At 35.0% G+C, this 26723-nt stretch overlaps 1 protein-coding gene across 9 annotated transcripts in view; it reads right to left on the bottom strand.

The window, feature by feature from the left end:
• RELCH (RAB11 binding and LisH domain, coiled-coil and HEAT repeat containing) overlaps positions 1-26723 on the bottom strand; it is a 114137-nt gene that overhangs the window by 1967 nt on the left and 85447 nt on the right. For 5 of the 9 annotated variants that reach the window (XM_027069111.2, XM_027069113.2, XM_027069114.2 and 2 more), the window contains 7 exons: positions 23912-23994; positions 23071-23134; positions 21529-21667; positions 17470-17586; positions 13042-13130; positions 10084-10154; positions 3050-4791 (listed from right to left, as the gene is read on the bottom strand). In XM_027069111.2, the coding sequence (XP_026924912.1) occupies positions 4671-4791; positions 10084-10154; positions 13042-13130; positions 17470-17586; positions 21529-21667; positions 23071-23134; positions 23912-23994 (684 nt within the window). In that variant the 3' untranslated portion in view covers positions 3050-4670. Of the gene's footprint in view, positions 1-3049; positions 4792-10083; positions 10155-13041; positions 13131-17469; positions 17587-21528; positions 21668-23070; positions 23135-23336; positions 23420-23911; positions 23995-26723 lie in introns of those variants that run through there. The other 4 variants (XM_027069112.2, XM_027069115.2, XM_027069116.2 and 1 more) reach the window with 3 other exon arrangements.

The following is a 26723-nucleotide window of genomic DNA, read 5'->3' as shown; positions in this document are numbered from 1 at the left end:
ACTGGTCAGTGGTTAACTGAAGAGTTCCCTTCTCTTAGGTAACACTAGGAACCGACTATTTTCAAGAAATGGCAGTTCTTGCTCTTCTCCCATTAGTATGACAAGTTTAGTTACAAGGAACCTGCAAGTTCAAACCAAATACCAAAGAAAGCTAGTTACTATAAGAATCAAATTATATACTAAGAGACATGAGTGATGTGGCAAAGGGTAAAATCTTTTACAAAATCTAAATAGATTATGTAATGAAAAATTTGGTTATTGAACTAATTTACTTAGGCTTTTGAAAAAAATTTTAATGACAAGATTTGGTAAACAAAAAGTAAAATTACCTTACCAGTCTTCACTAGGCTGGAAACTCTGGGAGTAGTTAAAAGTAGGCAAAAGTAACAATCAAAAGTGGTTTCTGCCTTCTACTGCAATTTTAGATAAATCATGCATGTCATGGTAACCTATACGCTTACTAGAAAACAAAAGTATGGGGGAGGGGTTAGCCACAATTACCCATGCTTTAGTTATTCAGTGGTTTACAACTTTTAATTCTACTTTGAACTTTCATGATACTAAATGCTAAAGCACTTTCAGGTTTACTATTATGTAATTTTCATAAAGTTCTGTGAGGAACAGAGAGCATGTTATCATTTCCATGCTCTTTAATGGTAAGACAAAAAAGAATTTGTTAGAAAGGGGATTATATTTATGAAATTCTTACAAAAAAGAAATTAAAAAATGATTTATGTTATGAAAAGCATTCACCTTAGGTTCAATACTTGATACAGGACAGGGAGATTTATGCACAGAGGAAGTTAAAAATGTAATCTATAAAACTGTAGAGTCAATGAGAAATTATTAGATTTATATTACTTAGGAATGTATACATTACAAAAGGCATTTATAACATTTTCAGCTTCATTGAAAATGAATATCCTAAAAATATCTAAGGTTGCAAAGGCCAACAATTCAAAAGTATGGGTAGTTTAAAAAAATTTTATAAAGCAGACTATCAACAAATGATAACTAATAAAAAAGTTAATAACATATAACACAAAATGCCAATTTACAGACAACATAAATTTTACTACATTAAAGTCCCTCAAGAAGTTCTATTCATGCAGTGATCTTACTGAAATAAATATAATGGGTTGATCTTTAATGAAATAAAAGGAAATTAAAATAGTATATACTCTTCCATATAGACACGCTTTGGGTAGAATTTTCCAGCTATTTCTGAAGACTCTTTTAAGGAAAGCAAATAATTTACATTTTCACCACATTAAACTGAAAGAATTATTTATGTATTATCAGAAAGACATAATAAAACTTCTATTGTGTTAAGTTTGCATTAACTGTCATGTTATGACTGGTGTGGTCGTATAGTGAATAGAAATGTTTATTTGAAGAGTTTTCTTTAACATGCAAACAAAGTAAACCATAAAGAAGGCAACAAAGCACAGTTTCTTGTAGTTTTGAAGGGAAAATATGAAAAGACTGATGTGTCATTCAAGACATTATGACTAGAGTGCTAATTCCACAGATGAAATTCATGCAAAACATCCATATGTAGTATGAAAATAGCCTAAAATCCAGTTCAGTTATTTGCCAATGTGTAGAAATCTACCAGATACATTATATTTTATTAGGAACAAATATCTTTAATCTATTATTTTAAAAATGCACTGAAATAAAATAGTAACAAAACAAGCACACTGTGAAGTTACATTAGGACTTTCAAACACATATCTATTAATATGAAAAACTAAAATTATTTCATGGTTTGCTTATGAAAGAGTTAACATCCAACACAAAGTTGGAATGTTGTTACCTAGCCAATCTAGAGAACTTTATGAATTAAAATTGCTAATTATAAAGCTCTTTAAACATACATTCTTTCTACAAAAAATAGTTAAGAAATTGGTGACCAACACAAGATATTCACCGCAGTTAGCTCTCACAGTTCAAAGATCAACAAGATGGTGTCTAGAGAAAGTTCTGTTCTTAAAGTTCCAGTAATGGTTGAAAATAGGTTATCTTAAAAATTGGGGGTCATGAAAAGGCAATTCAATACAGTGATTTCACCTCCCCAAACTTTATCAGAGACTATTTATTTGAACCAGTTTTGTTTTGTTTTTTTCTGTTAAGAAATTTGACAGCAACTTGAATTGAAATTTCATTGAAATTACTTACAATTTCATTCAGGTTGTAAGTCCACTTGATGTTTAGCAAAGTAATCTTTCAAAAGGGGTGACTGATGCAAACAAATAAAGGTCAAGGACATTGATCTATAAAGTTAGATGTTGCTACCATTCAAGCATCGTTCTTGAAATAATTCAGCAAAATTGCTAGCGATGGCATTTCTGGGTTTCGGAAAAATTTTTAATCTCTGGCTTGCTTTAGAAACACAGGCATAATTTCAAATTAGCTTTTCGTTACTTTGCAAACTTCGTTTTTTTGTTAAGTTGAATACTTAAACTTGTACCATTTTTATTTGTTTAAAAAAAGAGTGGGTACGGGAGTTTTATGGTCTGTTTTGGAAGAACACACAGTCTCCGTGATCAGTGTGGTTAGTCTGTCTTGTCTTTAAAGAATCTACAGTTTGCTTCAAAAATAACTGTGAGAATAAATGTGAACTCTTACTGACATTAAGATATTGAACAGCATAAGGGAGACTCCCTTGAAACACACTGTGTATCTTACTAGCTGTTGTTTTTTAAGGAAACCATTAGCGTTTAGATAAGTAGATTCATGAATTAATAAAAATAATTATAGTCATTCATCTGGTGATGGACATATTTATTCTACTGTATTTCAAAGTAAATGAGAGCCTTAACACTTCCTTTAAGCTGTCTCCGCAATATGTTAATTTTATAGCAACAATCTGTTTTTAGTAAAAGTAAACTAAATAAATAATTTATATAGACTATATTCCTAAAATAACATATTAGTATGTTTTAGTGAATATATGCTTTCTCATTTCCTTCTGCTTGGATATAGGATATATAGTGTTTCAAAATGAAAATACAATACACATAGCCAAAAACAAAACAAAAACAAGTATGCAAAAACAGTTTATTTATAATAGATCAACATTTTTGACATGAAAGGTAGCCACTTTCAATTTCTCAGGAATGCCTAGAATCCAACAGTTTCTGAAAGACTAATTTTAACAATTGTTTCACTATAGGTAAAAGAAATAATTTCAGAATGAACTTTTTAAATGGCTTTGTCTAGGGCAACTTATTTTATAAGCCTGAATGTGTGGTAAGCTAACTTTCCCAGGAAGAGAATGTAATCCAACTATGTTCCAAATGTATTAAACCAGTTTATACAACAAACATGGGAATCACCTATGTGCATCAACTGTGCTCAAACGAGAATTCTCTTTATCAAAATATTCATTTTTTCAAAAAGGCCTCACATTAACCCCTCAAACCAATCATCCCCCTTCTATGGCCAGTACCACTCTTCTCTACTTCAAGTTGCATTACTTTATAGACAACTCTCAAATTCCAGTGGAATTGTACACTGACTTAAGACTCTGTGTAATATATATCAAACACAAGAATAGTCACTGACTTTAAGGGACAAGGTGTTAACTAACCAATAATAATTTAGCTAATGTCGTTTTTAGTTTAGAGGGAAAAAAAGCAGCCCCCAAATGTCCTTAACTTTTCGGTACTTCTTGGTAACACACAGAATGAAAAGATAATCTCTGAAATTAAAATCGTTAGAAAATATCTTAAATAAAATATTTTACATAAGTAAGTGTTAAATTTCAAATTCAAACCATGTTTTCCTGTGTATTTAAATTTGGGAAAGAATTTCACAATTATTAGCTCTTCTTACTTACATTTATTTTTGAATATTTAAATCTATTACACATCAGTTTGTAAAATTCACCTTGGTTATTACTCCCCGTGTTACCGTGTGGTCTTTCCTCAGGTAAGTCCATTATATGCATGTAAATGCTGGGGAGGTTTGAATAGCACTTAAAGAATATTCATGAGAGCTCTGAAATGTGGAAAGTTTCATTATTATCTACTTACTGTAGGATTTGTAACTCAAATTCATCACAGCATTATAAAACACCGTGTGAATGGAATGCATACAATTCCTACGGACACACAAACTGAAGTCCAAAAGGCACAGAGTAATGCTGGTGGCTCTTTCTAGTCAGTTACGAAACAATAAAAAGTCTGTATTATTCTTTCATAATTTAAATACTTAAGTAATCTCCACTTTTATTACTTTATAACAGTGACTTCAAATTTACATTATTTTAAGTACCATTGTAATAGCTTAGTGTATAATACAGATATTTGCTAATATCCCATCCAAAAATTAAAAAAAAACCACCTCTTCACTATATATATATATATATATATATATATATATATATATATATATATATATATAAAATTATTCTGAAAGACAAGAACACAAAAGAGGGACTTGGTACAGACTATAAACTCAATTTTCTATCACCACAGTTAGAACTCCAAAATTAACAGATATACAGCAATAATCAAAAGCAGTGCAAATATCTTTGGAGGTTAGGATAAAATTATAATGCAAGAACATAAAACAAGGAAATAAAAAAGGCAAGTACTTCAAGTACAAGGAACCAGTCTGCTTGAGGTCCATCTTAGTGTTTACTGGGGGCTTCCTTCCTGCTTTTACTTCTTTCTCTGAAACACATTGGCCAACATGGCACCTGATGTTGTCAACTGGCCCATTTTGTTCAAAAACTTGGTCTTTGTATCTTCACTCACTAAGCTTGCAGCAATTGACATTGAGCTAGGAAAGAAATTTTAAAATTCAAGTAAAGCAATTAAAAAACTAGAATATCCATTTTTTTCAGTTCTTCAGCAGTATAATAGTAGTAAATACATTCTGAACTGGTAGCACGAAAGGGAAACTAATATCGACAGGCGTTTTTATGCACCCTACTAGGTCAGGAGCTTTCATGTTCATGGTTGATGAAGGAAGCAGTAACGGTGGAGAGGTTAGGAGCAAGTATGGAGTGAGACTGAATCCTGGCTCTGTCATTTACCAGCCGTGTGACCCTAGGCAAGTTATTTAATCTCATCTGTAATGTAATCCTCATCTGTAAAATGGAGATAATTCTATTACCTACCTCATAGGTCTATTAAGAATTATATAAGCGTACAGTGCTTATTAGCAGTGTCAGGAATGTAATAGCATGCTGTAAGTGTTAGTAGTTATTCTTCTTCTTATCAGCATCACTGCGTTTAATCAGAGCAACCCTGGAAGATAGATATTATCCCTATTTTCACAAAAGAGTAAATTAAATCACAGTAAGGTTTTATACTGTGCTGGTAACAACCCTGTGACGTTATTACTTATTTGGGCGTTGAGAGGGGGGAGAATGTCCTCAATTGCATTAGTTGCATTAGTTTCAATCAACAATTTTAACTCCATTTCTTCTTTCTTTTTGACCAACCTCCTGTATAGGTTAAACAATCTAAATAACTACTAAAGATTGCTAATTTACCATACGACCAAACAGAATACTGATCAAGTACAATTTTCAGTGATCAACAATAAACCCACTTTACTGGCCTGTGGCTTTGGCCAAGATGCTTTAGATCACTCTGATTCAATTTCCTCAACTGAAAAATGCAGACTGCAATTACTATTGCAAAATATCCTGAGGACTGAAGAAGAGAGTATGTCTGAACATGTCAAGCAAGGGCAGTGGGTGCGAGGTACAGAGGCTCAACGGATGTCCACTGAAACTACAGACGAAGTTACGGGCTGCCAGCAAGAATTGCTGGTTTTCTGTAGTCCTTAAAGGTGTGCACTGTGAGTTAGTAAGTTAAATGCCAGTCCACGACTCCCATCCTGAAAATCTCTTGTTCCCACACCTCTTCTGCTATTACGTCAACCTGGCCTCTTCCTTGTCTCTACTTCTCGCCTGCTGCCTTTTCTCTTCCCACAAAGTAAACCTCCGTCAGGCTCAACATTTGGTTCCTGTTTCTTCAGTTACAAAACTTACTCCTGAAGTTTCAAACATCATCTCCATTAGGAGTTTGGGAAAAGTCCCATAACACTATTGTTTGTTAGAGAAGCTAACATCAAGCTTTTTTTCACCCCCTAACTTTAGAAATGACCCGCCATTTTTATTTCCTTGTTAGTGGTTTTACCATTTTCCTCTCCTCCCAACAGTGAATATAATGGCTCCCTCTCTTCTATTTAAAACCAATCATCAAATACTCTGATTTTACTCAATGAAACATCTATCATTTATTTTTATTCCCATTGACGATACCTTTCAAATGAACTATTCCAATAGTCTTAGATCTGGTCTCCTTGCACGATCAGATTAACTTCTGAAATAATCAGTTCATCATATCCTACCCATTCTCAAACACCTTCAATGGCTAATTACTACCTAACAAGATAAAGTATGCTTGGCATTCAAGAAACATAGCAATCTAAATCTTGTGTGTATGTGTTTTTACCAACCATTACTGTTCAATTTCTAGACCCCCTTGAGTCAAGTTTGCTGAGTTTAATGTTCAGAACATTCTTAACTTATCTCTTTCTTTCTATCTGGTGTCTAGACATCCTTAAGGTCCCAGTTCAAGTCCTATCTTTTCTCTGATGCCTTTCTTTAATGTTTACAGTGCTGTTTCCTCTCTGTAGAACAATACTGTAAGCCGAAAGGTAAGTATGATTTTAGTTTGCATTGAGAAAAACAGGATACACAGGTCAGATAATACTTGGAGTACTATCGAGTTTTAGTGATATTCTAAGAGGAGGGCAACAATGATGTTAAAGAGTCTGAGATGTTCACTATGGAGAAGAGAAAATTTAGAAGACAGACACTAACGTTATGTGTGCCAAATTAGATATAAATATATATTTGCATAGCTTTACTGATATACATCACAATCACCTGGAGAACTATTTGAAAACCCAGATGCCTTGGCCTAACCCCAGTTATTCTGATTCTTTCCATATGGTAGAAAGGACCCAGGTATCTATTTTACACAAAGCTTTCCAACAAAGAACAACTGCATTGCAGCATTTTTTCCTGAAGAGAAAGTTTACATTTTTATCCTTTTTACAAAGGGGTCTGTAATGCTTCCCCACCCCTCTACCAGATGATGAAACATATTTTAGAGAGTAAATGTTTTAGAGAGACTTTAACTCAGGGTATTTTTTTGTAAAAGAATAGAGTTGTTAAAAATGAAACAGGCTGCCTTATAAGGTAATATTGTCTTTTTTCTGTGAAATCTCAGATCTTTCCTTTGCAACTCAAATCAAACCAGTTGCCATTTTTGTTGATTTTGAATCTGTAGAACCCAACCCCTTAAATGCCTGGCTTCTTTTTTTTTTTCACTTAAAAAAAATTTTTAAGTAATCTCTACATCCAACGTGAGGCTTGAACTCACGACCCCGAGAACAAGAGTCTCCACCAACTGAGCCAGCTAGGTGCCTCCTGGCTTATCTTCTTCAAAACTATATCCTAGAATGTTTTTTTTTTTCTCTCTCTCCATACCATTCCATCTGGTAAATTAAGGTCAAAAGGACTTGGGAAGTCATCTTGAAAAGGCTTGCAATGGCCAAAGATGGGATAATTTTGATGGGCATCAAAAGATAGTAAGTACGATGCATTTAATTACATCAAATATTTGAAAATACATGTGTTTATGATACTTGAACAAAACAGTCACCATTAGAGGGTGAATCAATTCATTATCTTAGAAAACTGGTGAGTAAAGAGAAAGAATTGAACATTTACCTTGACTTTACTATAAAAAACTCTATCACTGGGTAACTGTAGTACATATAGGGGAAGGTTTTCTTTCCTGAAGTATTCTAACTCACCAATGAAGAGTGAATGATAGAATTAGATATTTTAGTAATTCACTATTACTAAATAGTAATGTATCTACTTTAGTATTACATTTACATACTAATGTACATTAGTATTTAGTAACAGTGAATTACTAAAACATCTTATTCTAATGTATTTAGTAATGGTTAATGAATTAGTGGAGCTAGGCATTGATCATTAACAGATGCTACTATCACCAAAAAAAGAGAGAAGTAGACATTGTCTCTCTCGTGAAGAAAACACACCTCCTCCTATGAAGCAGTCATGCAAAACAAAGAAACATGCCCTGAATCTGATGAAGTCTCTGGATCCAGAACCAACAACCAAATTTACAGGAAATACAGAGGAACATGTTAAAACAACACGAGGGAAATGCAATCAACCAAATTCAGACTGTGGGACCTGTACAGAACAAAGACTCAGTTTCTTTAATAAGTAAGTTATATGAAGAAAAAAATGAGATAGAAGGGGAACCTATGGATTAAAAGAGACTTAAAAGACATGTCAACTAATTGCAACGTATGGAACTCTGGATTCTGACTCAAAGAAACAGACTGTAAGGAAAAAAACAAACAACAAATCACTAACGACATGTACAAAACAATTAGAAATTTGAACACAGGCTACCTAGCTGATAATAATATTAAGAAGTTGTTATTTTGGCGTGAAAATGACATTATGTTTTAAAAAAATAGCATTTATCTTTAAGAGCTACATACCAGAATATAGGAGGGGCATGGATGAAATAAAATAGGAGTTGACAATTATTGAAGCTGAGTGCTGAGTACATGGGAATTCACTCTGTTATTTATTTTGTATTTATTCAAAATTACCTAAAATACAAATCTAAAAAAATAATACGGAAGATCTGAATAATAGGGAAAAATAATGATTATAAAAATAAACTTTTTCTTTTTAGGAGTCATATAACTGAAACAATCTTGGGAAGTTACAAAGACGTGTTTTTCTCTTTCTTAAATTTTTTTTTAATGTTTTTTTTTTAAATTTATTTTTGAGACAGAGAGACAGAGCATGAGCAGGGGAGGGGTAGAGAGAGAGGGAGACACAGAATCTGAAGCAGGCTCCAGGCTCTGAGTTGTCAGCACAGAGCCCGACGCGGGGCTTGAACCACGAACTGTGAAATCATGACCTAAGCCGAGGTCAGACACTTAACCGACTGAGCCACCCAGGTGCCCCTATTTTTTTCTCTTTCTTAATTCCTGTATGCTAATTAATGAAATTTCATTTAGAATATATTTTCACACATAATTTTTAGTTTTGTCCCCAAACTTTACATTTTAAACAAGGCACCAAATAATCTTAATACTTAATGTATGACAATTGAACAGAAGTGCTTGCTTAGGTAGTTAGTTTTATGGATTTTGTGTTCAGAATTGAAACCTATTTTTACTGTTTTAACTTTCCAAGGTTACAGTTGTAGAACAGTTCCTACCATCCCAGGAGGCTACAGAAAGGGTTCTTACATGCAGTAAGAGGTAAAAAGCTCTAAGCATACATATGTGGGGAGGAGGTTGGGGGTGTGGAGGGGTAAGTGTGTGTATGGGTACCTAGCCTGGTAGGTATTCCTTATTCCTGCTAGTTAGTTTTATAAAGGAAAAGCCTTTGAGCTTTTTATGCCTAACAGAGTCTCTTTATGATTAACTGCTCAAGGTTATGTCAAAAGGTAAGAGTACACACGGTCTATTTGTAAATTACTTCCTCTCCTGAATGCCCAACTTTACTCTTTCACATCCATGCTTGTAGTTTAGCTTCAATGAATCTGAATTCTGGTTAGTTTGGTTGGGAGCACGTGAATAGAACATTCACAAGTTTATAGTCCTTTATGCAGTCAATCAAGTTATGCCTTACAACTCCAGTCACAAATTTCCACAAAACTATTTTGACCAGTGATTCCCAAATCCAGCTGCCTACCACAATGTCTTTGAAAGCTTTTAAATACACAGATCCCTAGGCTGAATCAGACTGTTGAGAGGACGGCACAGAGCATGGAGTAGAGACCTAAAATTTAAATTCCCCAGATAATTCTGATGCAGGTGGTTCATAAATCAGCATTTGATAACTGCTGATGTAAATACTTTTCTTACCTTCCAAATAAATGACTACAAAGTAACACAAAATAAAATACCATACCCATCTGTAGAAAATTTAGATAGAGAAATTAAGGTTAATACGAAGCCTTAAAAAAAGAATTCATGTCTTACCCTTGAGGCTCTTGGACGGTCTTGTTCTCTACTTTTTGTTCACATTCCTTTATCATGGAACTTAAAATAACCTGATTTCAAAAAAAAGGACTTTAGTAAACTACAATTTACAACAGTGAAATGCTATTGTTTAATCTAAAGTTCTTTAATTTAATTTCAATAGTCCCATAAACTATGACCATTTAAAAATGTAAGGTTTTGGCAGTTATTCCGTTAAAGGAATTCACATTAGATTGCTATGGTAGGTACAGAAATAGCTTTAAAAGACCTCAATCATATAATCTTCACTAACCTTCCTTCTGAATCTGGTATTAATTCTCCCTTAGCTTTCCCTACCATCTAATGTTAAAAGTAAAATTTGGATATGTCTAGACATTTCACATATACACATACCATGGTTACACATTATTTTTCCAGGAAAAGCTGTTCTGTCCCATGCCCCCTTGTTTTCTCCAGGTTGCAAACAGCAAGATGCTCTGTTTTAATGTCTAAAGCAGAGACCAGGTATAGGTCCGTGGCTACTAAAATATAGATGGGAATATAACGGGCATCTAAGAGTTAACATCATGTTTGCACGGAGACTGAATGAATGATGGAAAGGGTGGCGGGACCTAAGCTGCTCCTCTAATCGCTGGCAACTTCACCAGAAACTGAATGGTCTTGAATATTCTTGGCCCGCGTTTGGGTATGGAGGTCACTAAACAACCAGTATTTACTGTCGCCTACTATGTGCCAGGAACTTTTTTAGATATACAGAATGCACAAATAAGACAGACAACATTCCCTCCTTACGGAGAGCTTATGTTCTTGACAATAAATACAAAAAATTGGTAAGTTATATAATACATTAGAAGGTGATAGGGCTTTGAAAAGAGTATTGAGTTAAAATATGGGGAGCCAGGGGTCAAGACACAGAGTGTTCCAATTTACACGGAGGTGTCCCCAGCAGGCTTCATGGAGATGACATGTAAGGAAAAGCCTGGGGGAGAGGAAGGAGTAAGTGTTTTGTACACTGGGAAGAGGCTAAGCAAAGGCTCCATCTAAGGGAGAGTATGTCCATCATGTTCTAAGCAAGGAGACCAGAGTGGTGGGTGCAGAGTGAGCAGGCGAGAGGGTAGAAGATGAGAAGTGAAGTGGGCGGGGGGGGGGGGGGGAGATCATCTTACAGTGCTTTGCAGATTATAGTGAGGACTTTGGTTATTAAATGAGGCTTCTGTCACATGCATGTTAGATCTAGATTCATCCTTCTTTGAATCTTTTCTGGTTTTCCACTCTGATCTCACAGATTATAGATTTTGCTTGTTTGTTTTAAATGTTTATTTATTTTGAGAGGCAGTATGTGCACATGTGAGTGGGAGAGGGGCAGCGAGAGAGAGAGGGAGGGAGAGAGAGAGAGGGAGAGGGAGAGAGAGGGGGAGAGAGAGAGGGGGGGGAGAGAGAGAGAGAGAGAGAGAGAATTCCAAGCAGTTTCCGTGCTGTTAGTGCAGAGCCGGATGTGGGGCTCGATCTCACGAACTGTGAGATCGTGACTTGAGCTGAAATCCAGAGTTGGACGGTTAACTGACTGAGCTACAGAGGTGCCCTTTAGATTTTGTTTGTTTAGCTGGGTTTTCCTTTATTATTATTATTATCATCCCCCTAAAAAGGGGGAGTTTTTTGTACTTTTTCTTCTGCTCCCTGCATTGTCTGTTTCCTCCAGTATTCTCTTTCTTGCATGTATGTTTTCATCTACATCTTTCATGTGAGAGGTTTCTCAAATGGCTGGTGATCTTGGGATGTCCACTAAAGACTAGGGCACTAAAATGCTGATTAGAATCTCTTCATGCATGAGTAACTTCACTTTAAGGTGAATTGGGCAAAAACCAAACTTCTATCTTTTTCCCCCTGTGGGTATAAACCTAGCTGCCAGCATTCTTGGATCCAAGAAGGTGAAAGGTAATGAGGTTTCAATCACTATGCCTTCACTTAATTTCCCTCTTCTCATCATAGCCCTCACTCATTCCTGCTCTCAGCTATGTGGGATAGCCCAAGTTTAGAAAATAAAGCTCTAGTCTTCTACCAAGGTTGGAAAGGGAATCTGGGAGACTGATACCTCCTCAACTTGATAAATGGTATCTATAAAACACACCAAGCAAAGGAGAAATAGATAATTCCCAATCATAACTTTAATATGTGTTTTAACTGCTAACAGAAGATCACAAAAAACCTGATAAAAACATAGGAGAATTAAATGTTAATTGACCTTATTAAACAAAACTCAGGGATCAATAAGTAATAGAAATGAGAATTTACTTTGAACGATAATGAAGACACAATGTAGCAAATGCACAGGTGGTATCTCAAGGGATACACTTAGTCTTAAGTTCAGGTATCAGAAAAGAAAAGTTTCAAAATAAATAATCTAAGCTTCCTCTGTAAAAATCTGGAAAAATAGAAAAAAAATCAAACCTACCATGGTAATGGGTAGATAAACAAGCTGAAAATGCAGGATAGGAAATAAATGATAAACAGGGTTTTGGAGGAAACAAGAAGAAAAACAGAATAAAAGAGTTTTGAGGAAATTGAGACAGAAAACAGAAACTTTCCTTCTAAGAAAGTTAATGGTCTGAGATAAAAATTGTATAGCATTTTACAGATCAGAAAGTATTCCGTTTACCTTAGCTCATTAGATTCTGACTATATTCAGTGAAGGAAAGTATGTTATCCCTACTATACAGAATTAAACAGAGGATCAAAGATGATAAAGGGGTTTCTCAAGATCTCCCGACCAGTAAATAAAAATCCATAAGATGACACTACACTATATTTCAAATGTTAAAATATAAAATATTAAAATTTAAAAGCACAGCATATCATACTCATGCCTCACACAAAGAAGAATGCAAGTCTGAAGAGGAGACAGTAAAACATAGGAACATGGCTCAGATAATCAGTGGCTTCATCATCATAGGAGCTCACCTCGTGCTCCGGAGAAAGATGTTCCATGTCAGTCCGTAAACATCTGAGACCAGGTAAAAAGTGATTAACCATTAAATCCTCTGAAATGACTTGAGACCAGGGAGTTAAGGGAATTAAAAACAAACAAACTGGTATGTCCAACAGAACAAGAGAATAATAACAATGACGCCTTAGGCATGCAGATCACTTGGAGCAAACAGGCTTCCCTCAAGCATAATTCTCATTTGTTGAGTTAGTTACTTATCAAGAGTCAACTGTGTTAATTCCCACAAATCCTTTACGTCAGTGGTATGGATTATTGTAACATTACATAATTTAATTACATGTTATGTAAACACATGATGAGTGTAAACAGTAAATCATGTAATTTAATTGGATATTTAAATGAGTGTGAAATGAAAATTAATGTTTCCATGACAACTAAGTCGAAAAGTTAAGAAAAAAACGGTAAAGGCCAATTGCTTAAAATGTGGCTGTTTAATTATGGATGTATGAAACAAGTGTAAAAGGTTAGGAAAAATATAAAAATCTGAAAAAGGTCTACACCCAGTATCAGAAATGTTTCCAGATCCTCTTTAAAGAAACATAAACTGAAAATCACAATTACATTATGGATGGGTTTTATTTAAGAAAGATACTTTACTCAGCAGACTTACACAAAAGAAATGCCTCAGTCCTACATCAAAAGATTGGTAAAGAAAATATGTATATTAAGTTAAAATAAGTTATATACACTATTTCCTTGATGTCCTGCTTTAACCATCCTATTAAACGGACCTGCTATTGGTCCTAAATGAATTGGGTAAGAGAACTTTTGTTGTAATAATATAAATTTAGTATTAGTTACGATTCCTGGTCACTTTTGAGTTTTACTGATTATTCTGACATTCAAAGGGATCAAGAAAAAGGGTGCATTTCTCATGAAAACAACTGTTTATTAACATCACATTCTCACCTCATCATAGTTGTTGGCCATTTAAAAATAGTTATTTAATGTTTTACCATATTAAGGTGAAATGCCAATAAATGAGTTCCCTTATAAAGATGGGTTAATTAGGGGTGCCTGGATTGGTGGAGTGTCTGACTCTTGATTCTGGCTCAGGTCATGATCTCGGGGTTGTGGGATCAAGCCCCACGTTGGGCTCCGTGCTCTGCATGGAGCCCGCTTAAGATTCTCCCTCCCTCCCTCTATCTCCCCCCACCCTTCTCCCCAGCTCACACTCTCTTTCTAAAAGAGAAAAAAAAAAGTTTACCAGTCTTTTTTGGAAAAAAAAATAATGAATTTTATTAAGTATAATATATAACTTTTACCTTAAAAATACAGTTATGATCTAAATAAACTTAAAAAAATAGTTATGAATAAAAGCTGTTTGTAAACAAGCCTCCTATAACAAGTGACTTATAAGTACTAAAAATATAGATGACATTTGGTTGAACCAATTCCTGTAGTCATAGAGAGGGCTACAACATAATGGCTACATAGTTTTGTTTTCTAGATATGGGGAAAATACCACCAAAATGTAACTGTGAGTGACCTTTCAACTGGCAGTCAAGAGTCTGATCTAGAGAAATATGGATACCGATTGAGAAGCTGAAGATGGCCTTATTTGTTGGTAAAGGGTTAAATCTCCCCCCTCTCTTTCTACTTAACTGTTTGGTTCTACCCTTTCCCTGTAGAATCACACAATCTTTGTTAGAGTTCATTTCATTCTATCTGATATTAGGAATCAACTCTACCTCATCTGTGAGTGATGGCCACAAAGTCTCTAAGTGCTAACACTGATAGGACATTCGTAGTTTCGTAAGAGGTTCAATCCATTTTTAATAGCTAAATTAGAAAGTTTTTCTTATAAATAAAATCAGACTCTCTGTAACCTTCTTGTGTTAGCTCTACACCTGAGTTACACAGTGTGCTTAACCCTTCTTCTATATAACCTTTAAAATAATATTTAAAAAAATAATTTTTGAATCACCTTTTCATCCCCAAGCCATCTCTTCTCCAGCTTAAACATTTCTAAATTCCTTTGATTTTTTTTAAACATAATTTCTTCACTTATTACTATACCTAATGTTAAACACTATAGTTTTTCCATGTCCTTATTAAAATATGATGTTGAGAGGAATACTCTTGTGTTCTATCAGGTTAGAATGCAGTGGAACAGCAGAACAGATTTGGATCACAGGACAATGTGATTTTATTGTGGCCACGCCACTCTGTTGACACAAGTTATGACTCATTCAGAACTAACACATTTAGTATTCAAACAGGGTCTATTGTTAAGATGTTCTTCCCCTTACTATATTGGTGTAAAGACTTTATTATATTATTCTATATTGTGTACATACCTAAACACACAATAATATTCTTTCTATACAGATTCTATTCTCTTTAGAAACCACTGCCTTGCCCACTTGGAATAAGTGGTTTTATACAGCTAGAATTTTTGATCTTTTGACTTTTCAGTTTCCCTTGAGGCATACTCCTTAAGGAACTCTCTGCCATAGATTATACATCACCTTTTGCTTAAGTTTTTAAACATCTACTTTCACAAAGTCTAGGGAAGGTACAAACATAGCGATATTTTCTTTCTTTGACATGCCATTATTACTTTCTTGAAAGGGTCTTGTCACTTCTCCATTAGTAAAGACTTGTTCCTTACTAATTCAGAATATCACTTCCTCTTTTTGCTTCCTCTATTTTCTCTAAGTAGAAAATGCCAACGAGATAAATCAAGAATAATAGCAAGTTCTCCTTTTAGTGGAAATAAACTTATAGAAGATACATGGATAGTTGAAGTACAAAATTACCAAAATACAGTGTCTCTGCCACTTTATAATTTGCATTATAAAAAACATGGCTTATGTCATCCACAGGAAGAGGTAATTTATATTAATTGATTCCTAAAAATAAAATGCTCTCAACTATGCACTGAACTTAAAGTTTTAACATTTCCAAAAGGACAAATAGCTCCTTAACAGATAGCTCTAGGTTTCTACTTTCCCTGCTTGATTTATTCAAAACAAAATCTCCCATTGGGAACATTCCAGTCAAGAATCCAGTGCCAATGAACTGGTATATACCAAAATAGCCATCAGTGGTATTTTGGAACATATCTACCTTATTTAAAATTACCTGTTCACTTTACTTACTACTTCAAACTGGTATATAACAATATGGAACCATAAATATCAATGCAACTCTTTCTGTGTCCTCCAGGAACCTCTCTCTACTGTCATTTTTCCTGTTAGAATTCTCTGATTATGTTGTCTAGCATTAGCTTCTATAGTTCTGTTTGAGTAGTCAGCCTTTCAATCCTTTTTCAATCTCTTATTTCCTCTTTTTTGACCTCGCCTGCCTTTCATGGGAGAACAGAGAAGCTGGAGCTCACTCTGCTCATCTTGATCTCTGCTTCCTTCTTGGTTTTATTTTACTAGTCCTGGGACAGTAAAGAGAGCACGTAACAGGACAGCTAAAGTTCTTTTTATAGTCACAGTTTTGCTTTTAACTATAAAAAAAATAGAAGTCACTAATGTCTTTAAGCTTTAGTTTAATCATTTATAAAATGTAGTAGTTGACATGAGTTAGATGATCTTAGAGCTTTCCTTCAGTTTAAAAAAACATTTTTTTTTAAAAAAACATTTATTTAGTATTGAGAGACAGAGAGACAGAGCATGAGCAGGGGAGGGACAAAGAGGAGGAGACACAGAATCTGAAGCAGGCTCCAGGCTCTGAGCTGTCAGCACAGAGCCTGATGTGGGTCTCAAACTCACAAACCTCGAGATCATGACCTGAACCGAAGTCGGACGCTTACCGGACTGAGCCACCCAGGTGCCCCATTTTTTTTTTTTTGAGAAAGAGAGAGTATGAGTGGGGAGAGGGGCAGAAGGGGAGAGAACCCTAGGGTCATGACCGGAGCCGAAATCAAGAGCCAGATGCTCAACTGACTGAGCCACCCAGGTGCCCTGACTTTACCTTCGGTTCTACCATCACTGGAGATGATCAGCCATGTTGGCACTGTATTTTTCAATGAGTGATATCTCGCCACAGCATTCCACCAGACATGGATGGTTAAACCTTCACTGAAAGACCCAAATGCCAGAACACATACAAGGCTTCCTTATGATTAACAGAAGCCTCAGCTATGATCATCTCTTGCTCAGTTACATAGCCAATTAACATAGACAAAACTTTAGTCAATGTTTTCAAAACTATAAAACATAAAAGCACAGAGGACTTAAAATGATCTTTTAAACTTATGAGAGCTAGAATAAGGAGTGGGGCGAGTCACATCAAAATTTTAATTTTCTATAATCATTATATAAGTAAGTCGAAGAGAAAAAAAAATTAGTTTCCAAACTTCAATAACGGAGATTCCACCGCAAGATTGGTCATATAAATATAGATACACATTAATAAAGCAAGGATACAACAACAGGAAAGTGCACTGTAAGCTTCAAAAAGATGGGTGGCAATATCCAGTCTTTTAGAATCCACAATTTGTAAGTTGTTCACCAAGGCTAACTTATGCAAGTGTGGTATAACAACTGAAAAAAGAAAAAGAAATTTAGATTTTTCTCTAAAACGTTGCACACACCACACTCATCCGTTGAACAAAATTTTTTTCATTTTAAAATTTATAAAATTTCATTTTAATTTCTAGATGATTTCAAAAGGTTACCCAAATCCTTTACTTGCTTTTTCATACTAGAGAGGAAAGCATGTTTTCCGGAATAAGAACATTTGGGAGGAAGAGACCATAGCACTGGCACTATAACCTTATTATGAGGATGTATACAGGTCACTTGGCCTCACTGAAATTAAATTTCCTAATTTGAAGGATGAAAACCAAATAAACAAATGTAAACAACCTACCTCTTGTGTTACTATTATCTTTACAAATAAGTTTTATCTTTACAAATAAAAATCAGGTATTACCATTGTTATTAAACAAAAGATAAATTATTCTTCTCTTATTCTTATTCTTCTTCAACATCAAATTATTTCACTTCTTCATGAAACAATTCTTTTTTTTAACTTTATTTTTTATTTTTTAAAATTTACATCCAAATTAGTAAGTATATAGTGAAGCAATGATTCCAGTAGATTCCTTAATGCCCCTTCCCCATTTAGCCCATCCCCCCTCCCACAACCCCTCCAGCGACCCTCAGTTTGTTCTCCATATTTATGAGTCTCTTTTGTTTTGTCCCCCTCCCTGTTTTTATATTATTTTTGTTTCCCTTCCCTTATGTTCATCTGTTTTGTTTCTTAGAGTCCTCATATGAGTGAAGTCATATAATTTTTGTCTTTCTCTGACTAATTTCATAAAACAGTTCTTAACTTTAGTTTTCTCAAATTCTTAGCAAGACAAATGTCAAATAGCACTGGTGGTTTAGTTCAAGTCACTCAAAGGGCTCACAAGTCACCTTCTGTCTCAATGAATAATGTGAAATTTCAAAAACATAGACAACCTACTGCTAAAATAAAAGGGATGGCCCAAGAAACAGCATCCAATTCAGTAGCAATGAGCACGTCTACTGCCCAAGATGGTGTTTTCTAAATACCAGTTCCCACGAAAACCAGGGTTCCTTGAAGAAATGGTTCCAGGGTCAGTGACTACCACAGTGTTGCTCATAAGGCCCCTTTCTAATCTCTGCTTGGCTAGGGATCCCAAAACACCCTTCATAAGCACAGACTTCTGACCAATTGTAGTGACTTCTTTCATGTTTGCACTGAGTTTGTCTATGTGAAAGCCATAATCTCTTCCTAGAAAAACCTCCTGCTTCTTCAGTAAACCAACAATATAATCACAACTTTTATAGTTACGTTAGCAAATGGCAAAACCCCCCCCACAATAACTTAGAATACCAATGGCCATTTTTAGGGAATTTTGACTTGTTAAAATTAATAACAGCATACTTAAGAGAAACTCTAGAAAAAAATTAGGAGACAAAAACTCCAAACGTTCATTGATTTCCCTGAATTCACTGAAACTCCAATTCAGTAACTGGCATGCTGAGGCCTCAACAAAATGATGGCTCTAAGATAGTCTCTCTAGAGAATTTTTGGATTCACTTCTACCCAAATCTTTAGAAGGTTCCTTGAACTTCTTTATCTATTGACACCAGGCCTATTTATTCCTCCTGCTCCTTTTCTGACCACCTATATAAGCAATCCTTTCCTTAATGTTTTTCTCAGGAACTCAATAACCATACTGCACAATCACCCCTTAAAACTGTTTAACTAGAAAACAAATTTATAGAAGTTACTTTAAACTCTAGAGCCAACTAAAGGCTATCACTAAAGATACTCCTAAATCTCAAAAGATAGAGAAAAATTTACTATAAGAACAGTTCATTATATATATATTATCCTAGCTACTACCTCTGTAGCAATTAATTTACTTAATTGATAACCTCTCAGAAGGAAATTAGTGGTTAAAAGATTTAATAACCAAGATATGCATAATTCTACAACTGACCTTCAGTGGGCAAGGAAAATAGGAAATGGACAACTTAAAGCCATTTCAGAAGCCTTTTTCTTAAGGACAGATTGGACACAGTCTAAACTACAGACGAAATAGAGATAAATCAATAGGAGACTTTATAAAAATAGATTTCAATGAACTTTCAAAAAATATTTGGGATAGATTCAACAGCCAAAGTAAAAGGACTCTTATCCTCTATTTTTGTAAATGGGCTCAAAACTAAAATAGAGAACTTTTAAAAAAACTAACTTGAAATGTAAAATTGCCATGTTAGAAAATCTCCAGCATATGACTGAACATTTTCAGAGAGCCTTATAAAGTAAAAAAGCTGAAAACAAATAACAACAAAACGACCGCATTGTGTTCCAGATTAAACCAATGGCCCCTGAAATAAAATCAAGACCCAAAGGTCCCGTGATAATTAAGAGTTGGGAAAGAAAAAGGCCACTGGGTCAACCAATGTCCTCTATTCTTTAAAAAACAGAATGACAAATATCCAAAACGCCACTCCAAGGAAGATATTACAACCCAACAGTTCTCTGTCCTTCCTCTAAACTCCTAAAAGCAATTGTCCATAAATACAGATAGATAACAGTATGACATCCTTGTCAATACGGGCTCTACTTTACCATTAGCCTTATTAATATAGGACATTAAATTCCTCAGGATAAAGTTTTAAAGTAAACTTTATTACACCTATTTTATTATAGGTTTATTACACCTATTCAAACAGTGGAAACGTCTATCCTCAATCTTTTCCCAAGCCAACCTTTGTTATTTTGGGACCATTATGAAAAGAAAATGTCTTTCTTCTCTGTGATGCATAAACCTTTCCTTTGAACACACACAAAAAGGTTAGATCCCGTTCTAGAGAGTTATTAACTCGACAACATGGCACACACCAAAGACTCATTGCCGATTTAGCCAATTCCTTGATCCAAGAGCCAGGACTTAGTCTCTCCACTTCAGAGCAATGACATCCTCAACAAAGCCGGTCAAAGTACCTACAGAGTTTTTACTAGGTTCACCTGTAAATTTGATATTACCGTATGTGGAACTATCCCTATTGCTAACTAAAATACCAACACTTTCCTGTTAACTAATTGTGAAATATTGCTATTTTCTCCTCATGTTATCAACATTATTACCCATTAAAAAATAATCTCGTGATTGCGTTTCTGTAGTTCAGTAAGGGTCATGCCCTCCACAGACCTTTTGGACACTGCTGTCCAAATCCTAACAACGTTTTTTGTATATTAAAAATATCATGCTGGATATGCAACAACTAGACCATGGGAAAATCCAATTTTGTACTAGAAACCAAAATGACTCAAGAAGCCAAACTTGGGGTCCTCTCTAGAGCATGTCAAATTGCTAAAAATTAAAGGACTAAAGTACAGCAGGGATAACTGACAAGCTTTTGGAGTAATAATTACTGGATGATTTGATGCCACTAAAGGAAATTACTGTCATAAAGGCTGAGGCCCACAGTAAAAGAGGTATTATAGAAACTAGAGAAAATGCTTTAGCAGATAATCATGCAGATCATTTAGTAGATCAAAAAGCTATGCAATAAAACAAAATCATTTATCATAGCTGAATGGCACAGTAAGTGCAAGAAAAGCACATTTTTCATAAGAACATGTCTAGAAACACATAAAAATTTCCTTAAAAATGAGAGTTAAATAATAAGCTCTGAATACAACTCAGCACAGTATTTTGAAATTCAGTTATTTAAAAATGTTTTAAAAATGACTTCAAAGTGTTTATGAGGTACTTTTCATATGTGTTACAACAATCGGTGTATCGTATAAAACCCATCCGTTAATAAATAGTATTACTGATCAGTTCACAATAATCAGCTTGGTTCACTTTTACCTTTCAGTATACAGAAGATAAAGTGTACGAGAGTTTTAATATAGGACAAATCCTGAGAGGAGCTTCTGGTTTTGATCTTACGTTACAAGTCAGGAAAAAAAAAAGGGTAAAAAATGCAACTTACACTCATCTCGGAACCTTGGTTCTGCATTAGGCCCAACTCTACCAAATGTTTTTATGATCTCTGTATGCAAAGAATACTGGTCTTGGTACTGAGGATCTTCCAGAAAAGAAGCCAACTGCATTTTCACTCTTTCCAGCAACTTAAAATTAGATATTTTACAGTTATTTCAAATAATTTTAAAAACTGAGTAGAGTTGTTAAAGAGAAAGATACATATTAAACATGGCTTTCAGCATGGGTTCAAATGATTTATATCAACATGACAGTAGAAGCCTGGAATTAAACAACACATTTTTATTTATGCTTGCTGATTCTTCTTTCTTTATTTTTTGAAAATACAAACATTCCCTTAAAAACTACAGAAACAAAAGACCCCCACAGTATTTAGAGAAAAACAATATTTATAGTGATTTTGTACCTAAATTTTAATTCTCAAAACCAATCACAGTAGGTTACCCAATTATTCACCTTCTGAAAGCAATGAGTCATTAATGACTTATATCTTACTCACATTTCCCTAAAAGACATTTTTATTTTAGGATTTAAGAATATGTTGAAATTCTGCCAAGACTGCAAGCTTTGCAGAATGATATTTTTTAATGTTGCTTCACCAGTGAAATACATAAGGGAAAAATGGAAAACTTCCCCCCTCCCACCCCATAAGTAACAAAGTTGTTTAATTTTTATTATTAGAAAATCTGTATGACAAAGGAATTTCATAAAATAGTGTTTCTTTTTTGGGGGGTAAAATGTGTATTTCCATTTCAGTGGCTATGTACTATGTCCACAGATGACTTATTTTCTAATCTGTAGGGGTTCTCGTTTGTATAAAAACATGTCCAATTTGATAACAAAGAATGAAATTCTGATACTAATTTTGAGAAGTGTCTTAGAGTTAATGTTGCAGATAGAACCTAACACCCGTGAAACTAAATCACAAGTTTCTAAATCAAAATACACTTTCAGAAAGACCTTGATGATCTCCTGCAGTGGACGTGACAGAGGGTGGTCACAGTGATGTGCACTACAACAAGAGGATACCAGCCCACTAGACTTGCACATCACTGATCACAGTTACGAGAACAGAGGTGCCCTCTAGCCTCCATTTGTAAAACTGAGATAGGTTTGTGGTCCTAAAGCTATCAGTCAAATTGCCTTCAAATCTGGGTAAACTGGCAATCAGGAATTTACGTAAGACTATCCAGAAGTCTATTGGATAATGGAAGGCTTTGGAACTAGATCTGGTTTGAAGGATTACCTAAGACTGCAATACTCAGCTAGGCTTAAAAGAGAACATCTAGGAGTTGGCTTGCACTTAATTCTCTAATTGAGAAGATAGACTACAGATTTCCTTAGGATATGAAAATACACTTTGGATAAGGCTATCATGTTTTCAAATCCTGAGATATTCCTCTGGCCCACAACCAACTAAGAGATATAAAAAAAAGTTATAATACTCCCTTCCCCCTACCACTGGGTGCATGGATGATAATGTATCATCACCTCAACAGTACATAGATAATAAATTTCAATCATTTCCTACCTCTCTTTGAATAACCGTTTCCATAATAGTGCCAAAGGCCGGAATTGTGGCAATCCGGACAGAGCTGTTAGAATTAAAAAAGAAAGAAACTGAAACTTTCTTTGAGATGAAAAGCTGATTATTAAAATGTGTATCACAGTTAAGTATAAGGTAAATATACTGTATTAGTCTCTAGCAATGACAAATTAAATTAAAAAAAAGCAGACCAAGAAGAATGCTCAAAAAGACAGACAGGATAACTTAAGGTCGCAGTCTGTGGAACTCACAATTCAGGATCACTGGACAAGGTAACAAGGGCCGGAGCAACCCGCTTGTCAACTAACGCTTCACTCATGCCTCGAAGAGTCAGCTGTAAACCAGTCAACATGCAATAAAAAATGGTTTGGTAAACTGGAATGAGAACTGGGTTAGCTGTGACTGAGGATGGGCAGGCAGACTCATTGGTCTTTCTTGGTTTAGTCACCCACACGAGACATTAAAATGTTAAGCCTTTGGTTCATGCCACTATACTTACTGGTAACAACATGTTAGTGAGATTAGCAGAGCATCCTTTCTTGGCTTGGAAGAAATAGTCCATCAGCATATTTTAAGTTTAGGAAATGTCTACTGAGAATACTATTAATGTATTCTTTTCAATACATGGCCTCCAAATGTGAAGGTTGACTTAAAAAAAAAGATACATGAACAGTATAATAAAGTTTAAAATCAAGTGAACATAATCCAATATTATTATTTTGAAGAGATAAATCTATTCTTTAATGAATTGAAAAGCTGATGGTTATTTCTTGATAGGCACATTTTGAAAGGGATGCTGAATGTAAAAGGCAGGGATGACACTTACATTTCAGGGTCACTGGAGAGAGTAATGAGAGCAGGAACAACCCTCTGAGCTACCAGAGTTTCATTCACCCCCTTCACCAACAGCTGATTGGTCAGCGCAGGGGGTATTCACAGGTGATGCATGGAAAGAGCAAACACAGTGCCATGGGAAGAAGAAAGGAACGACCAAGAGAAAGAGAGAAAACACAAAAGCAAAACCAAAATTAGAAGCTAAGCAAATATTGCTACTAGAGTGCTTTAATAAAGGGAGAGAATGCTTGGGAGGAAAACAAAGCTTAAATAGCTTAGCAGTACACAAAAACAGAGTGTATCACCAGTTCAATGGCAGTTTGTACTTTTGGTCAAAGTCTCCATGCAATTTCCATGTTCGATTAAAATGCAATTTAAAAGAAAGCCTTTCTTTGTCTCTTTCTTTCTTTCTTTCTTTCTTTCTTTCTGGGTAAAAAGAAGATATATACTGTATTCTATGGTTAAAATTCTTGAAGAAAATCTGGTGTCGTTTTATTATGACCAACAAGGTACAAACTGGACTGTTTTTAAACCAAACTCAAATGGCTAGCAGCCACCACTAAACTGCTTCTGATTGTTCTACGGCAAGTCAACTTAAAAATCACAGGGAAACTCCCAACCTTTTACATCACATAGCTTTCTCTTTTGAGGTACAAAGACACATAATGCAGCCCGAGTGGAAAGTAGTACATGTGGGAATTAGATCTGGGTTCAGACTCTAGCTCTCCACTTATCAGCCATGTGGCCTTAGATGCATTACATAATCTTCTTGAAACTCAGTTTTCTCATCTGAAAATGGTAACACTGTTATCTACCTTAAAGGATCATTGTGCTACTAACTGTACAAAATATGCCTAAATATTGTGTCTGCAAAGATTAGGCATTCAAGAAATGTGAGTTTAATTATGAGTACTACAAGGATATAAGATTTATGATATATTTGAAAAAAGAAATTATTAATTAAAAAACTGTTTTGACTGCTCCAAGTAGTTAGCCTTTACAGTTTGTTGTTTTACATTTCTCTAAAAGCTCAAATGAATAAGAAAATAAACATGATAAGCACATTTAGACCTATTTCTATAACCTAATGGTAAAATAATTCATTTAGCAACCAACCCTAAATCTAGAACAGGAGGACAATATTTTGGAGCGTTATACATTTTGTTTTTAAAAGGGCCACATCCTAGGGTGCCTGGTGGCTCAGTCAGTTAAGCGTTGACTCCTGAGTTTGGCTTGGTTGGGGAGGTTGACAACCATGTAGGGATCCATGTGATGATAGTGTGGAGCCTGCTCGAGATTCTGGTTCTCCTCTCTCTCTGCCCCTCCTCCCGCTCATGCATGTTCTCTCTCTCAAATACACATTAAACAAGATTATAAAAAAAATAAAAGGGCAGCATCCTAATCCTACATTCTCAATGTCAGAATTTAAAAACAAATTACTTCTAAATGCTTGTCAATCTGGTCACCTTGCAGTGGAACTAGGCCTCGGGGAAGATGGAGGGGGCTGTGGAATTTTTGTAACAAAAACCCAACACTGTGTGCCTGTTAACACATTCTTCCCACACGCCGTATCAGAGACAGCAGAGCTCACTTTATGTGAAGATTCCTAACTTGACAATAATCTGTTACCATTCAACAACTGATTCCCTTTAAAATCTACTTCAATATTCTGAACTAAATTTTATAAAAATACATGGATAATTAGGCTGGAATAAAATGACACAAGAACTTTTGCTATTACCTTAAACATTCCAGAGGTCAGGCAGAAAGAAATAGGGGAGAGAAGTTCAAATACTGTTAAATAAAACTTTCTTCTCTGTACCTTTTTGTAAATAAGATAGCTTAGATCTGAATCAGTAAAGTGTATCTTAAAATGTCTGCTACCTTGTGCCAGCCAAAAAGCATTAAAAAAAAAAAAAAAAAAAAGAGGCCTAATCTAGGGGACGAGTTAAATTTTCATTGCTCTGCAGTTTGAAGTGTAATTTCTTTATTAAGCTAGAAAATCAAAAAGTAAAATTTAAGAGTTATCGATTGTTATGCGCTTTATGTACAATGTATCATTTGATCTTTAAACCTGATGAGCTAAATACAATTATTATCAATGTTTTAACAGATGAAGAAGAAACTGAGCCTTGGAGAACAAGTTAAGTAACTTGTCCAGGGTTTTAGAGGCAATAAAAAGCCAAATTAGCAAATGGACTCTAATCTGTCACATCTGTCTCACAAACCCAGGCCTTCTTTGAGGTGGCCTACTGTTACAGGCTTAGCTTCCTTATGACTGATAGGAGAAATCATTAGATGAAGTTCTTTTCTGCATCTTTTGGGAAATCCATTATGTCACATGATAAAGTTTCCTTATAAATCAATTTCAATAATAACCTGTCACTTCCAAAAGTAATACGTTGGCCTATTATTTAACAATGAAAATAATAAAATTGGGTTTGCCCTTTTTGTCCTGCTGTCTGAAAACTTAGAGCTACATTTAGTGTTCAGTTTCACTAAGTGTCTCATGTTATGTTCCTGGTAGATCCATTTCTTGCTTTCTTCCCAATAGTTTCCGGTCTCACATAAAAAATTTTCTTTTATTATAAATGTCCTGCTTTTTTTTTTTTTTTTTTAATTTTTATTTTTGAGAGAGGGTGTGAATACGGGAGGGGAGGAGAGAGAGGAAGACAGAGGATCCAAAGCAGGCTCTGCATGGGCAGCAGTGAGCCTGATGCAGGGATTGAACTCATGAACTGTGAGATCAGGCCCTGAGCCAAAGTCGGACACTCAACTGAATGAGCCACCCAAGTGACCCTAAA

This window comes from Acinonyx jubatus, chromosome D3, assembly GCF_027475565.1.
Source record: "Acinonyx jubatus isolate Ajub_Pintada_27869175 chromosome D3, VMU_Ajub_asm_v1.0, whole genome shotgun sequence".
Taxonomy (NCBI): Eukaryota; Metazoa; Chordata; class Mammalia; order Carnivora; family Felidae; genus Acinonyx; species Acinonyx jubatus.
Note: the sequence above shows the minus strand (reverse complement) of the source record. Positions and strands in the feature narration are given on the sequence as shown.